The 14,421-nt window shown below is 38.4% G+C and overlaps 1 protein-coding gene across 1 annotated transcript in view; it reads right to left on the reverse strand.

Moving 5' to 3' along the window:
* CFTR (CF transmembrane conductance regulator) overlaps window positions 1-11,900 on the reverse strand; it is an 81,129-nt gene extending 69,229 nt beyond the window's left edge. Inside the window, exons 1-4 of the mRNA XM_049813560.1 lie at window positions 11,563-11,900; window positions 8,030-8,140; window positions 6,633-6,744; window positions 705-920 (exon numbers count right to left, since the gene is read on the reverse strand). Of these exons, the coding sequence (XP_049669517.1) occupies window positions 705-920; window positions 6,633-6,744; window positions 8,030-8,140; window positions 11,563-11,900 (777 nt within the window). The remainder of the gene's footprint in view (window positions 1-704; window positions 921-6,632; window positions 6,745-8,029; window positions 8,141-11,562) is intronic.
* Window positions 11,901-14,421: the final 2,521 nt, after the last annotated feature.

Raw genomic sequence — 14,421 nt, forward strand, 5'->3', positions numbered from 1 at the left:
TAGTCCTTGCTTTCTGTTGAATATTTTATGTATATAGATATATATGCAAATGCAAGTTTTAATTAAGCATGCATGCTGTGTGCTGCCTTGCATCCTCAAAAATCTCCTACTGTGTCTATCTTGACAAATATTTTTGAAAGATGTTTTCACAGTGAGCTTTATACTAGAGTAACTAACATGTTTGTTTAAATTAGCTGCTTTTCGTATTGGTAAAACCAAACACCTTTTTAAATCTTTAGATTTGTGAACACGTGATGAATCAGTATCTGTTGATTCTTCATGCTATAGAGATCTCACACATTATCATTCAAACTCAATCCCTTCTATGTTATATTTATTGTTTAAATCTTCACCTCTAATCTTCTTTTGAAAATATTCTTTGGCCACCAGCATATGTTATTCTTCCTTTGCAATACACGTGCATCACAGAGGCACAGTGGTAGAACAATTAAGGCATCTCACGACATATCCAGCAAGTCTGAACTCACACAGAGGCTGACTTAGTCAAACCAGCTGTAGACAAGTATTTAATTCTTTGGACTTAGGAAATGGGAGAGCTGTCAGAAACTGATGTTAGCCACATTATTCTTTTGTGTACTTTGTGTACCTTGACTAACAAAACTATCAATCTTTCAACAAACTGGTCTAAAAGTTACGTAGGCTACAGACAGAGGTTAGGCTTTGAGTGTAAATGAAACAATTACCTTCTTATAAATCAAACTAAACATAGCTATCCTCATTTGCATTCCTATATGATGAAGACCAAATATAGCAGGGTGTATGAGTAGTGTTCTCACAAGGAAAAGAAGGCACAAGCCAATGCCCAGGTAGTAGGCTATGGATCTTTCATCAGAGTTGTCTGGATCATAGGAAGCTATTATTCTACCCAGCAGAAGGGGTTGCACAGATTTGGTGACTTCCTGCAGATGGAAACAAGAAAAATAGTTTTGGTCAGTAGTTTGTTCATTTTTTCAAAACGGTTAACATTTTAACTTCAAGTCCCACCAACTGAGATTTACAGCTTTATATCTTAAATGAGGAAGCCAGGTCTGTTTGCTATGCAAACCACAGAAGGTTACAGTAATTGCACAGGAGAACAGACAACTCAGTGCTGTCTCAATCTGTGATGCTCCTGCAACTCCAGTAAAGTGAATCTAGTTTGTAAATTTTGTTTGACCATCTTCTACAAAAGTGACAACTGAGATTAGCTTCCACATTTACTTTTCAGAGTTGTAATGGGTTAATCACATCATATGACTGAATCCAGTTTAGCAGGCTGGATCTCTGTTTTGGGCCCTAGGGAACAGTTCTCGCTGCACTTTACTGGGCTTACAGGACACAGGAAGACTCAGAGCTCCTGAAATGAACACCACCAGAACAACACAGTGAGGATATAGCTAAAACATAAAGTAAGTGGAAATAGCAACAGAATAAAAGTATAAACAATTTGGATTATCCTACTCAACAGTTCTAGACATTGTACCTAAAGTTCTAACAAAAGGAGGATACGAGGGCATAAATTGTAGGGGAGGCAAGTTTAACAAAAGTCCCTCCTGCATTGGCAGCCCTAGCACTTCCCATCACAGGATAAGCAACATGGTAGGGAACCAGAGTAGGTAAGGAAAAAGAGGCAGTATCAAACTGCTGAACTGCAAGGCATCTAAGTGATCTGCTATAGCCCTGACTTTACCTCAGCCTGCTATTAGATTTGTCCTCAGACTCCTTTTCTGTCATAATTAAACCCCCTAGCATTATCTCACCTTTGCCTTCCATTTCCCTTCATACCCCCATCATTCTCATATTTTCACTCCCATAATGGCATCCTTTTCCATCTCTGGCTCTTGCCCCCTCTTTCCTTCCCCAAGAACTACTAAAATCATCACTGTGCTGTGGTCTAACAATTTGCTTCATCTTCTGCATGAGCTTCTGAAGGGTATGAAGTATGTATGTGTTCCTTTGCTTCATTGTTATATTCAGTGTAAAAATACTTAGGGCTAAGAACCTTTATGCATGTCTCCTTATCCTTCTTTCTGTTGTGTCTCAGCATCTGATACTTCAAAAATAGCAAGAAACTATTGAACTTGGTTTTGTACAGATGTGTTAAAATTCTGCAAAAAGTTATTAGCACTGCCTTCCAGCTGAAAGCCACACAGACCACCATGCAGAGAATCAGAGGAAGTGAACCAGTGAAGTTCAGCTGTAATTAATGTTTTGCAGTGATAAATAGATTGGGAAAATCCCCTTTAATTTTTTTTCCTTCTCCTTTGGGTTCCTCTTGGTCTCTTATACAAGACCAATCCCAAGTAATTCTACAACCTGCACTGTAACCCCTTTTGAATGTCACTGTTGGTGGAGCTGATATTCATCATGCACTTTTTCCACAGAAGAGATTAAATTTTACATCTCAAATAGCATACCTGTGCTACACACTACATTTCCCAAATTAAATACCACTCTGCCCCAACACAGAGCCAGCAACCTGGAGCCAGCTTTGACAAAGACTTCAGTGTTATTAGTAGGCAAAGGGAGGAGTGTTTATTAAAACACACATGACCCAAGGCAGCTGTGCTTAGACCATAGGCATCCTGAAGTGGCAAACCAAAACTCCCCAAAACTCACAAAATACAAAACAGTCACCTCTCAAGGACAATGTGGTGCTTTCATACTCTCAGAGATTCCAAGATAAGCTTTTATATATAGGCTTAGAATAGCAAGATTATTTTTTTTGTTATGTACTCTTATTCTAGTGAAAATGCCACACTGCTGCTGTGTTTGTTGTGACTATAAAGGTATTGCATATATGCCTAGCTCACTGGGAAAAAAGGTGATTTACAGACTAAGGGTAGAATAATGGCTGGCAATAAGCCAAATCATTAGCGATCTCATGGGGTGTAAAAATCCACTGGTTTACAGTGGAGATTTATCACCTTGCTTACTGAAGATATTATTATCTAGTCTATATACAAATGAAACTACCTGTTTTTAATTTTTCCTGTTGTAACCTCGAAATTACCCATTGATATAAATATGGATAAATAAACTGATTAGAATGACCTGCCTAAAAGGAAGAATGGGATTTGTGCACCTAACAGAAAAATCCAGTTTTCAAGAGACATGTTTTTTCTTCTGCCCTTGCTCTTCCCTTTGCATCATCATACGCCATTGAGAAGCTCAGAAACGGCTGCCTCACAGAAATCTTAATTAAAAGAGCAAAGATCTGAAGAGAAATGAGAGTACGACACAGGATACTGTGCTAATCTGACCTGGTATGGCTATTCTTACGCAATGAGAACTTTTACATTACGTGTATCCCCCATATGCTCAATCACTCTGCATTTGAAGACAATAATGCACATCTCTGTTTTGGCGTATGCCCAAGAAGTGCTTCAGAACTTTCATATCCCTCCCTGTCTCCTCACTCACACCCGTGACCTATATGCGAGAACTTCAGGAAATCCTCATTAGGGTCCTTTGGGATATGATACTAAAACCCTTTCTAAGTTAATGTTAGCAGCTGCTGTGCCTCAGTGGAAATACACATTTCATGGGGATGAGTATAAGAGAAAAATGTTAAGTGGAATCAAACTGATCCTCACAGCAAAGTACCCAATTTCTTAGCTGGTATCATGCTAAAAAGCAAGATTTTCATTTTACCACCACACCACCTTTTCTTTAAATTGCAAGACACGTCTGCTGATGAGATGAAGCATGGAAGCTGTTTCGAACAGCAGGGGTGCAGATACATTAAGTGCAGTAACTCAACCTGCCTAACGCAACACTATTTATGAGGGAGAGTCATAGTACTCTAGGGGGCCAGAGCGCAAGTGTCCACCCTGCAATAACATCATTACCTACGGTGCACGAGGGGAAAGGGACAGATGGAAAAACTACTAGACCTAATGAGAGCAAAGCTGTGATGCCAGTTACAACAACAACTACACAAACAGCAGGGATGTCAGCAGAGTTTAAACCACACTCCAAGAAAGGTGCTATGAAAACGGCTCAGGGATTAGACAAGAGAAGAGCTGAAAGGAAAGTGAAGTTCAAAAGAACGCACAACTTGGTTGCACCTATGCCAACACGGCACAACATCCTGTCCCCATTCGAATTAATGATGGCAAAGCTCCCACTAATTTCCGTGAGCAAGGCCTGAAAAGAACACCAGCAGCTTTAGCAGCAAGGTTTTTGTCTTACAGCTTTCAATAAAATGAAGACCAGTGCCTAGCCTAATTCTTGTCACACTAGTGACAAAGAGTCCAGCAAGTTGGAAAGACTTAAACCGGGAGAGAGCCAAGTTGGCTTGGGAGCTAATTTCATGATTCCCCTATTTTTAATCAGAATTTGTGTACACACATGTGTGAGTATATCTATCCATGAGAAAGAAGCAAAAAGATAAAATGTAAAGAACTTTTTCACTCTAGGTTTTATTTTTAAAATCAAGCCTTGGTGCTGAGAAATTTCAGAGTTGTTCTTTAGGAGCTACATCTGGGGGACAGTCTAAATGTGACTGCAAAAGATTAAGGCCTATAGGGCTTTTTAAATTTTGAATCCATGAAGCAGCATGACAGACTGAGGTATATCCTACGTTTTTCATAGACTAAAAAGAATGTGAATGCTGCATTTTAAGGGAAGCTATTTCCATTTTCTTTAGAGAATTTCTTTGTTTTTCTTTAGGCCATTTTACTTTGTGACTTTCTAATTCTATTAGTGATACTCATTTCCCCTTGACATGGTGTTACAAGGGAAAGCAGCAGTCAGTTTTTCCATAATTCTTAGGGGAAAATCCAATCTGAAGTGAAATTGTAATCCGTTATTAATTATCCAAATCAAATCAACAGTGATCTAAACCACAACATTTGCAAGGTTAGCAGTCTAAATTATTACACTTAGGAATACTTTACACTACTTTCATCCCACAACCCTAAAGAAATTTAACTATTTTGTAATCTGCAAGATCAGCCTGTCTTTCACACTGCCACATAAACAGGAGGGACTCCTGTTTATTGGAGTGGAACCATTCCAGCATAAAAGTAGCAGAAATCAGGCTCCAAATTTGATGCTTAACCTGGAAAATGATATGGGACCTGAAACACTGCCTGATGCATTAAAACTTTTCACCCTTAAAAAAATCCCTTTTAATGCTGAAAAGTCTGCATGTAGTTAAGGACTTGTGTTTTAGTTTTCAGGATATTCTTATTTATATTTCAAGTGTTTTATACACAGTTATTAAAACTTGAGGGTATAGGTGTTGGTGTGGCTTCACTTAGCATGGCTGCCATAGAGCAGATGATGATCTTTCTTCATCTACCTACTAGAAGATCTACCCAGCTTGAAAATTCCCTTCTACAGAGGAGTCAGTAGCAAGCTCATGGGTGTAATGACAACTCTCCACACTACTCTCCCCTTCCTGCCTGGGAGATGGGTCATTCTAATGGGCATGAAGGTTTGCATTTCTGTAACTCTGCTATTCTGTTAGAATAGTTCCTTGGGATACTTGATAGAAAGCTAGAAGAAAAGAGAAGTTTGGTTTTATAGCAAGCAACATGAGCTTCAGAGACATTTGTAGGCTATTTTCCATAAATTACCCTTACACTCTTCTTCTGCCCAATCCACGATCTTGAAAGTACAGCTAAACTAGATCATATTCAACACTAATGCCAGTGGAATTAGTTCCTTTCCGTATCAACCTTCAAAATCTGGCTTAGAGATCTGTTTCACATCTGAAAACACTAACTATCTGACCACTTTGGGCCACTTGGGCTATTATAGCTGCAGTTTCTCATACCACAGCATTTTGAACAGAGGAGCATGGAGTGTAATATCTCACTTTTACTACTAAATTGCAGAAACTTGAAAATAACATGGATATTTAATGTGCATATTGGTTAACAGTAATTTTCAGATTTACAGTCTGGCTATCCAACACACCTAATGAGACACCATTAATAATAAACTATTTTCACAGCTCCTAACCCCAGTGATGGGACTGTCAAACAGGTGGCATTTGGTAAGTCAGGGTAATCCTAACATGTTGGAAAGGGGATAATCAGTTCAGACTTTCACATCAAGTTCCTGATCATACACTTTGGAGCACTAACAGCACCAAGATCCAAGCATATTTTACATGGTTATTTATGCAGAATTTTTACCACTAACAAAGGCAATTTGCTTACGGCATATAAACCTGAATAAAGCATTTAACGATGAAGCTGGCTGAGATCACTTTGACAAAATTGACCAAATCATGCAAAATTGCACTGTCATTTATTTTAAAATAAGGGTAGAAGAAACATCTTAAAAACCGTAGCATGAGAAAATAATTACTTTAGTTCAGCAGTGATACAAAAATTCAGGTGCTCTACCTGTAATTGGAAAAGCATATGCCAGCACCTGGCACTACTTATATTTTGAAATTATTAATATGTATGTTTTAAAGATATTAAGACATTATCAGAAAATACTTTTTTTTATGAAGGTCCCTGAGTAACTCTTTGTATTTGTCATCTTTATAAGCAATATACATAGCAAAATCTATAGGTATTCACAGGATTCTGTATTTATTTAGCAATCCCTAAGACTTGGATCTATTTATGGAACACTAGAAGTTTAATGAGGAGAAAAACAAATCTTACCCCTAAATATAACATTATTCCATAGAACATAAATTTCCAGAAAAAGCATCGTCGAAGAGCATTGATAAGTTTGGGTTTTTTCTTTGAAGTTGCCAGCTCTCTGTCCCACTCTCTGAAAAGGAACCAAAAACCAAGACCATTAAGTTGTGTGAGCAAATACATGGGTCTATGGCTCTGACATACTTCAATTCACTCAAGTATATCCAAGGAGATTTAGCTAAGGTGACTAATGAAAGAAAGCTTTGCAAAGACCCCAAAGACTTGACTTGACAGATCAATAAAAGTTCAAACCTAGTTCAGTCACATATTTGGCAGTTTTAAATACTCAGCCATACATCACCCCGCAGGGAATTAATTCATGAAAAGGTCACATTGTATGTTTTAAAGAAACCTGCTGTACTTAAGACCAAAGCACAAATAATAGGCAAATGAACATTTTGGAGCTCTTCCAGACTGCAAAAAAGAAAACACCAACAAAGTATCAAAAATGTGACTTCTCTACTGCACAGCATTATTTTTAACCTGTGTTGCTGGGACAATAATTTTCTACTCCGTAATAAATTGCTGATCAGAAGCAATGCTATATACAGAAAGCATATGTTCAGGGAAAATTTTATTCACAGATTAAAGCACTCCTTAGAATTTCCTCAGTTAATTCTTTTGCCATTTTTCAACAGAATATTAAATAACCAGAATATTCCATTTATAAACTATCAAAATGCATTAAGCATACCGATGTCCTCAATACTTTCCACCAGTTTTGAGTACGTATGTCACACTGCAATTAAGTTTAATTGGATTGGCACAACAGTGCAGACGTGAGCTGCCCCGGCACACCAGGGAAAGCTACACCGGAGGCTGGGGGAGAGGGACCAGACTGAGGCACTTGTACTTCTAAGAGTTAGTCCCAAGTGTAGCACAGTTTCCAAACCAGGACCAACTGAAATAGGGTAGAGAAGAGAGGAAGCCTAAATGAGGAAAGTCAGGGTATGATTTCTGCAGAAGTAACTAGTCTTTCAACAGTGGTATCAAAGGAAATTAAGAATGTAATTTAGATGAAGAAAAAAATAAAACAAGGATTTAAAAGGATATTTTGGGAAGAAAGAACAGCAGAATAGGAAACTAACATTGAAACTCTGAGTCTAGCCTCGCTAGTCAACAGACAGATGTCATAGGAACCTGAATATAGTAATTTAGAGCATCAAGGTGATACATCTGCATCAGGGATCCCAGTCAGCTTCAAAGGACAACTATGTGCTGAATGAGGACATGCTTGAGCCAGTCAATGGGTGCAACCAGCCTGCACCCAATGCTATTGAAACATTTTATCCAACAGCTTTTTAATGAAAATTGCAGTGTGATTCCTGAAACAAAATCATTTCATGAATCTTTCATACCTTTCTAGTTTTTCAGAAAGATTATCAGCAGAGTCTGCAGAAGGGATTTGATAAATATCTGACAGCTCCAACCGTCGTCTGTAACCCTTTTTTAAAATTGGTTTTGTCCATCTAAGCAGAAAAAAAAAAATTAAAAAAATCACTAGTTTCTGAGGTTAATTCTGGAGTTGCATTGTCTCACCCTGAATATTTTGTGCACAGCACCCAAGCATGTCTATGTGCACACACGCACATACACACACACACACAATGACATTATATAGTGCAGCTTTGCATTGTATTTACTGAACTATATCGACAAACATAACATTAAAAGAATAACTGTGGCATTTTATCAGTTTTGGGGTGGGATCATGCCCCAAACTTCCTATTCAGTCAGTAGAAGACAAATGAACAGGGGATTGAGACATTTGTATTGTATTTCCAAATATGTGCCATGTCCATATAAATGAATAATAAATCAGAACTATAGTAAATTGGATGTATAAGTTTCATTCCTATAAGACAGAAAATCGTAATATAGTTTGAGTGTTCCTTTGGCAGCTTACATTGCAGTATGCACTTAACAACACACGAGATCTTTCACAGGACTCCTCATAAGATCTTCATTGCATCCATCATATGTAAACATTTTGCATTTCTTTTTTCAAATGTCATGTTTAAAAATTTAATACCAATTTAAAGGGCACACTGAATTAAACCAAAGCAGGAAAAAACTCTAGAATGGCTACTCTGTAGAGAAAATCTTTATAAGCTGTTACTAATTTTAATCAAACAATTCAGCTCCTGAAAGGCCTATGAATCCCCAAGTGCCAACTTGTACAAACTTTTGCAGCAGGTTCTCTTTGAAAATCTTTTTGAAAGCACAGGACTAAAACAAAACATAAACAAGCAACCATAAGAACTAATGGTGTATTTTGAAACTAACCAAGTTTCTGCTTTACTGCCATTACTAAAAAATATTTCCTTAAAAAAATGAACTGCCTGTGAAAGAAATAGTTTGTGGTTGATTGCTGTCATGCTTCCATATGTAAACATACTTGGTAAAAAAAACCCATATGATTCATGATTATGATAAAAGTTATGATCTGCAAAACCTCAATCACTTCAGAATTTTTTCTTTTAAATTGTCTTTATAGAAAACAGTTAACAGAATTGCAAAAGTAATGCAATAATGTTTCCCACAGTCACTTAGAAAATACAATAGCTTATTGGAGATGCATACCTGTATGCCTGTAAGAACATGTATCATACACACAAAGTAACCCACATTCTCAATTGCAGCCTCTGATGGTGCAAAGAGGTTGATACAAAGGTAAACGAACATCATTAGACACTACATGAGTGCAAAAAGACCTTAGCACAACAGTCAAAGTCTATTTGTGTGCAACTGTGTGCACACACATGCACACTCTAACATTTACTTTAATGAAATTATGAATCATGAGACACCAGTCTTTCATCCCCATAATTCAGTAAAGCACAAAGATATTTCCCAAGTGAACAGTTACATCACACCCACTGCAAAGAGAATGCGTTCTAAGAAATGAGAAGATTATCCTGCATTTCTGCAATCATACTATGGTTTCAGACAAATAACATGGGCTTTAGCTCAGTCTTCAATACCACTGTAGCTGAGAAATAACACACTATTTGTGGTATGTGACAGCAAGGCAGCTAGGAGAGTCCAGTTTGGACCATCAGTGATAAAACATCCATAAACTTTACTACTACTGGAAACAGGGGCCAATGTTTTCAGGGATGTAATAAGATGGATTAGAAGAAAACTTTTCTATTTAGAATAATACTGTTATGTGAAAGTTTTTCATGGCCACCGCAAATGATAAATCAGGTATTGATTTTTATTTTGCCAGGTCCTGATGGCAGAAAGGACCAGTCACTATTGGCTTTGTGCACATCTTGTGGAGAAATAGCTAATCCTTGCCCTTTGGGAACAGAAACTCTCATGTACTGGCTTCACCTTAAGTTCTATATATGCAGATATTTTGGCAATAATAAAATGAATACAAGTTATGGGACACTAAACCACTACTGCTGCTAATGCAAGTAAGTAACAGTACTTCCTAAGCAACCTCTTTAATTCCCAGCTCCGTAGCTAAGTAATAACCTTGCTGAGCCCCTTAATAATGCTCTGAGACTGCAATAAGCAATTCCCAACTCGTCTTGACAAAAGAGAAATGCTTTACAGTTTCAGACTTTGTATGTTTTGGGAAAACATTTTTCATTGCACTGTTTCCCTCCACACATTTGATTTTGTTTATACTTTTGATTAGCACCTACCCTGGCATTTTGCCACTCCCTGAAGTAACAAAACACGACTGCATTTCGAAAGCAAGCAGAGTGGCTACTTTATCATTTGGGAAAAGCAGCATGCTTCGCAGATCTACAGTACTCCTAGAAATGTCTCTTGTTCTATCGGTGCTTAATCGGGTGCACTTACCAATGCCACCTAAATTATGTGGTCCCTAAACCACTCTCCTCTCCCAAGTCAACAAGTTTGATACAGACTTATCCTTAGTCCTTGTCCTCATCTCTCTGCTCATCAGGGTAGCTGCAACTATGGTGGATGAACTCCTCCAGCCAGCTAAAGGAGCAGTGCTGACACCTTCCCCCAGGGACCTCCTCGCCTGCAGGCAGGTTCCTACCACAGGCTGCTGGCAGGGCTTGCACAGAGATGTTCATCTCCCAGCTGCCCTGGCCTTGCTCGGAAGTTCCACCCTAACTAGATCTGGCCAATTTGCGATCTGTGCCAAGTGGCTTCGGGTTGGAGTGGTAATCGTGGGAGGAGTTGGCCTGTCACGTGCTGTTTGTCTCAAAGCAGATTTTCAACAGCTGCTTGGGTTGTGCTGTCAAGAACTGTGGGAGACAGTACATATTTCTTCAAAAGGAATATGCTAGATCTAGAATACATAAATATTTCCTTAAAACAACTTTTTGCCAGATTCCAACAGCATCCAGTTTATCATTATGCTCTGGATCCTTTGCAAAGTTTTGAAATGCAAAATGGCTATAAATTTATTTTAACTGGCAATATAATCTGTAGTTATGAATGTTTCTTTATCACCAGGTAATGCCGTTCAGTTTGTCAATGAATATGGCTCTTCTATTTTTTTACTTAACAGAAACGATTTGCCAGCATTAATTCAGAGTTTTTTCTTCTTGTGGTTGCTGAGAACGAGAAATTTATTTTGAAAGGAAGAGAGCAAGAAGGAAGGGAAACAGATTGGCTTTACAGCATTATGTTAGCAAATGCCACTGGATTACTGGCTGGCATTTAATGAACTCTTTCACAGAGAAACCTGTAGCGCTGTCAAGAGTTTTGCCACTAACTAGGAATGTTATTATGGGTACACACACATGAAACCCAGCAGGGGACAAGTTTCAAGGGTGTACAGTAGGAAAGAAGAAAAGAATCAAAACAAGTTCCACCTCTATTATTGATAGCCTGTAGCAAAAAAAAAAAAAAACAACCCTTAAGAGCCTGATATATAAATATCATATACATAACATACTGTTTTAAGTTGCCTTTTGGTAGATTTCTAATGACCATTTCTTTGTCATTCACTTCAGCAATATATAAGAGATTTCTTACAACAGCTATTTCTTTCTCCAGCATGTTCAGCCTCATCCCACTCGGGCAAATTATACCAATAGGACAGATGTCTTGGGCTTTCCAGAGAGTATTAACACAGACTGTTAACTTGTCAATAGGATTTGACTCTCCCTTAAGGCTGCTTTGCGTGTCACTGAAGACAGAAGGAGCCTCTGTGTTGCTAAGCCAACTGCCCAGATCTTCCTCCAGGGCACAGGGATTCCTCAGCTCTATCAGGCCCTTCAGGTCAAGAAGCATGGGGCGTTGGGACAGTGACAGAGCAGCAGGGCTGGGCCCTCTGAGGCCTGCAAAGCAGAGCAGCTCTCCTGCAAATGTCCCTGATCAGGCTGGTACCATTTCAATAGGTGTCCTGCGCACAAAACAGCAATATCTACTGAGCAACGCAAAGGCGACCACGGCTTCACTTCCTTCTCTTACAAGGCATTAATACCTGTGCGCAATATAGTTAGGCATATTGCCTGCAGCTCCTAACTGGACCTACATCTTCATGGAGACAGCACAAGAAAAGTGCCTCTGGCTTTAACTTATCCCTTCTTTTAACAGTTGGGGGGGTGGGGCAGGGAACATTATCAAGCCATGATTACGATGCTTTGGAGCCTAAGTTTTCAAGGTGTTTGTAGAGCCATGAATTCCTACTGACTGCAAGAAAAGACTGAGGTACTACGTAGATCTCAGACATTCCCAAAGGGTCAAAGCAGACCGGACTCTGTCTGAGAGTCTGCACTCCCATGCTCTCCCAAAAGACATCCATCACTAATTGTAAATTTTTGCTTACTTTATATCAGAGGTGGCAGCTCTAGTACACTCGAAACTCTTTCTCCAGAAGAGTGTCTGCACCACCAGCCCTCTTCTCCGAGCATCCTGCAACGCAGCCGTAAAGGGTGACCCTAGCTGTGCATGATCCTTGCTAACAGACAGGACAAGTCAGTACGCCCATGGAGCACAACTGCCGAGCACCACAGCCTAATTTCTGCACCTTGGTTACCCTCAACAGAGTAGAGTTGCAGTTATATTGTTTCAAATGGTAACCTGCTGAAATAGCATGTTATATATTCTGAAAACTATATTAAACCTTTAGCATTTTCCCCTTTAAAAACAAACAAATGCTACACTCTGAGCTTAATATTTACACATAATTACTGCAGGGCTTCAACAACAGAAGGTAAATGCAGACCCCAATAATTTCTGGTTTGTTTTTTTTCTTTTCCCCCAGATCACAAACATTAAGATTTAAATTTCTTCACTAATAAACAATCTTTCCCCATGAGGTGTTGTTTGACATGGAAAATATTTAGCTGCAATATCATCAACTCTGCCACTAGCTGTGAGCAGCACCATTTTAAGAATAATCAATGTTCTGCTGAAACCCCAGGATTTCAATAGCAAATCTTAATTAGGATTACTCCGCAGCAGTTCTTGGGGGAGGCTCGCCTTTTTATGCCCAGTTTTTGCAAAGTGACACTTATTCAGATTATTATCTAATCTCTAAATGCTTTTTTGAGATTCAGATTTTTAGCAGAAATTCAGTACTTTTTCCTTACAGTTAGTAAGATAGTCAAAGTATTTTGGTTTGCTGAAGTACCAAGAGCTATTTTTGAGAGAAAAAAAAGCACATTAGGGGTACAAAGATACTTAAATTGTGTAAGATGCAAGGACAGAATACATTCAATGCATTAAAATCTGTCACTGGATTAGATACCAAAGTCAAGTGTAATACATGCCTCAAATATTTCTTTAACAAAGCTATCAAAATAACATAGTGGTGATGATGTGCTATGAACAGGGTTTGGGAGGCTGTTTCAGCATGTACTTACTGTAAGACTGGCTAGGAGAGGATGTTTCTTCACCTTCACTCTTTTTCTCAATTATATATCCCATAGAAAGAATAAGAGGAAGACCTTTCTTTCTGCTAGTCCTTTGAAAGACCAAAGAAAGCTGCAGAGTTTGCATCAGCAAAACTATAGCAGAGCTGTGCTATTCATGATTGAACTGAATTTTAAAATCTCCCAGATATGTCACTAATGTGACAGCAAATTTCACCCCATTTATCATTCCACTTAGCCATGCATTTATAGATATATTTTGTAACAAATTAGCATACAGTTGCATATAGGCTGCAACGGCCCTTTCCAAATCTGTAACTTGTTCCAACCCCAGTGACTGATACCTGATCAGGTATAAACACCCTCACAAACTCGTAAACACATCTGTAGCAGTTCAAACAGTGAAAGTGGAGGGTGGGAAGATTTTTTTTTATTATTTTTATTTAAATACAAAGTATCAAAATGTAAGTCACCACTACAGTAATATGGAATGAATCTTGAATCAGGGGCTGCTTCTCTTACTACTTGCTCTTTGCCATCTTCTCTGTATCCTGGCATTTGATGCTGCTACTCCTCAGCCTGACCTTTGCAAGTTAATGAGAAAATGTCTCGTATCTTCCAATTTCCAAAATGACCTTGGGCTTTGAGCAAAGCAACAGTGGTTTTTTGTTTTGTTTTGTTTTCTTTGTATTTGTTACCTCCAAAGAAATAAAAGCATCCCAGATTTTATAGATTAACCTTAAACTAAGTTAAGTTGAAACAAGTTAAAGTGAAATATCAGATTGACTCCAATACAATAAAGGTTCACATCCTTTATTCTAAAAGTTGGAAAAAAAAGTTTATGAAAAGATAAATACCAACGTTAAAACATGTGAATATATCTGAAACCAAGTACCTTTCCCAGCTGTCGCTTTGGATTTTCTCCTAAGGCACAA

The sequence above is a fragment of the Accipiter gentilis genome, chromosome 11 (genome assembly GCF_929443795.1).
Source record: "Accipiter gentilis chromosome 11, bAccGen1.1, whole genome shotgun sequence".
Lineage (NCBI taxonomy): Eukaryota > Metazoa > Chordata > Aves > Accipitriformes > Accipitridae > Astur > Astur gentilis.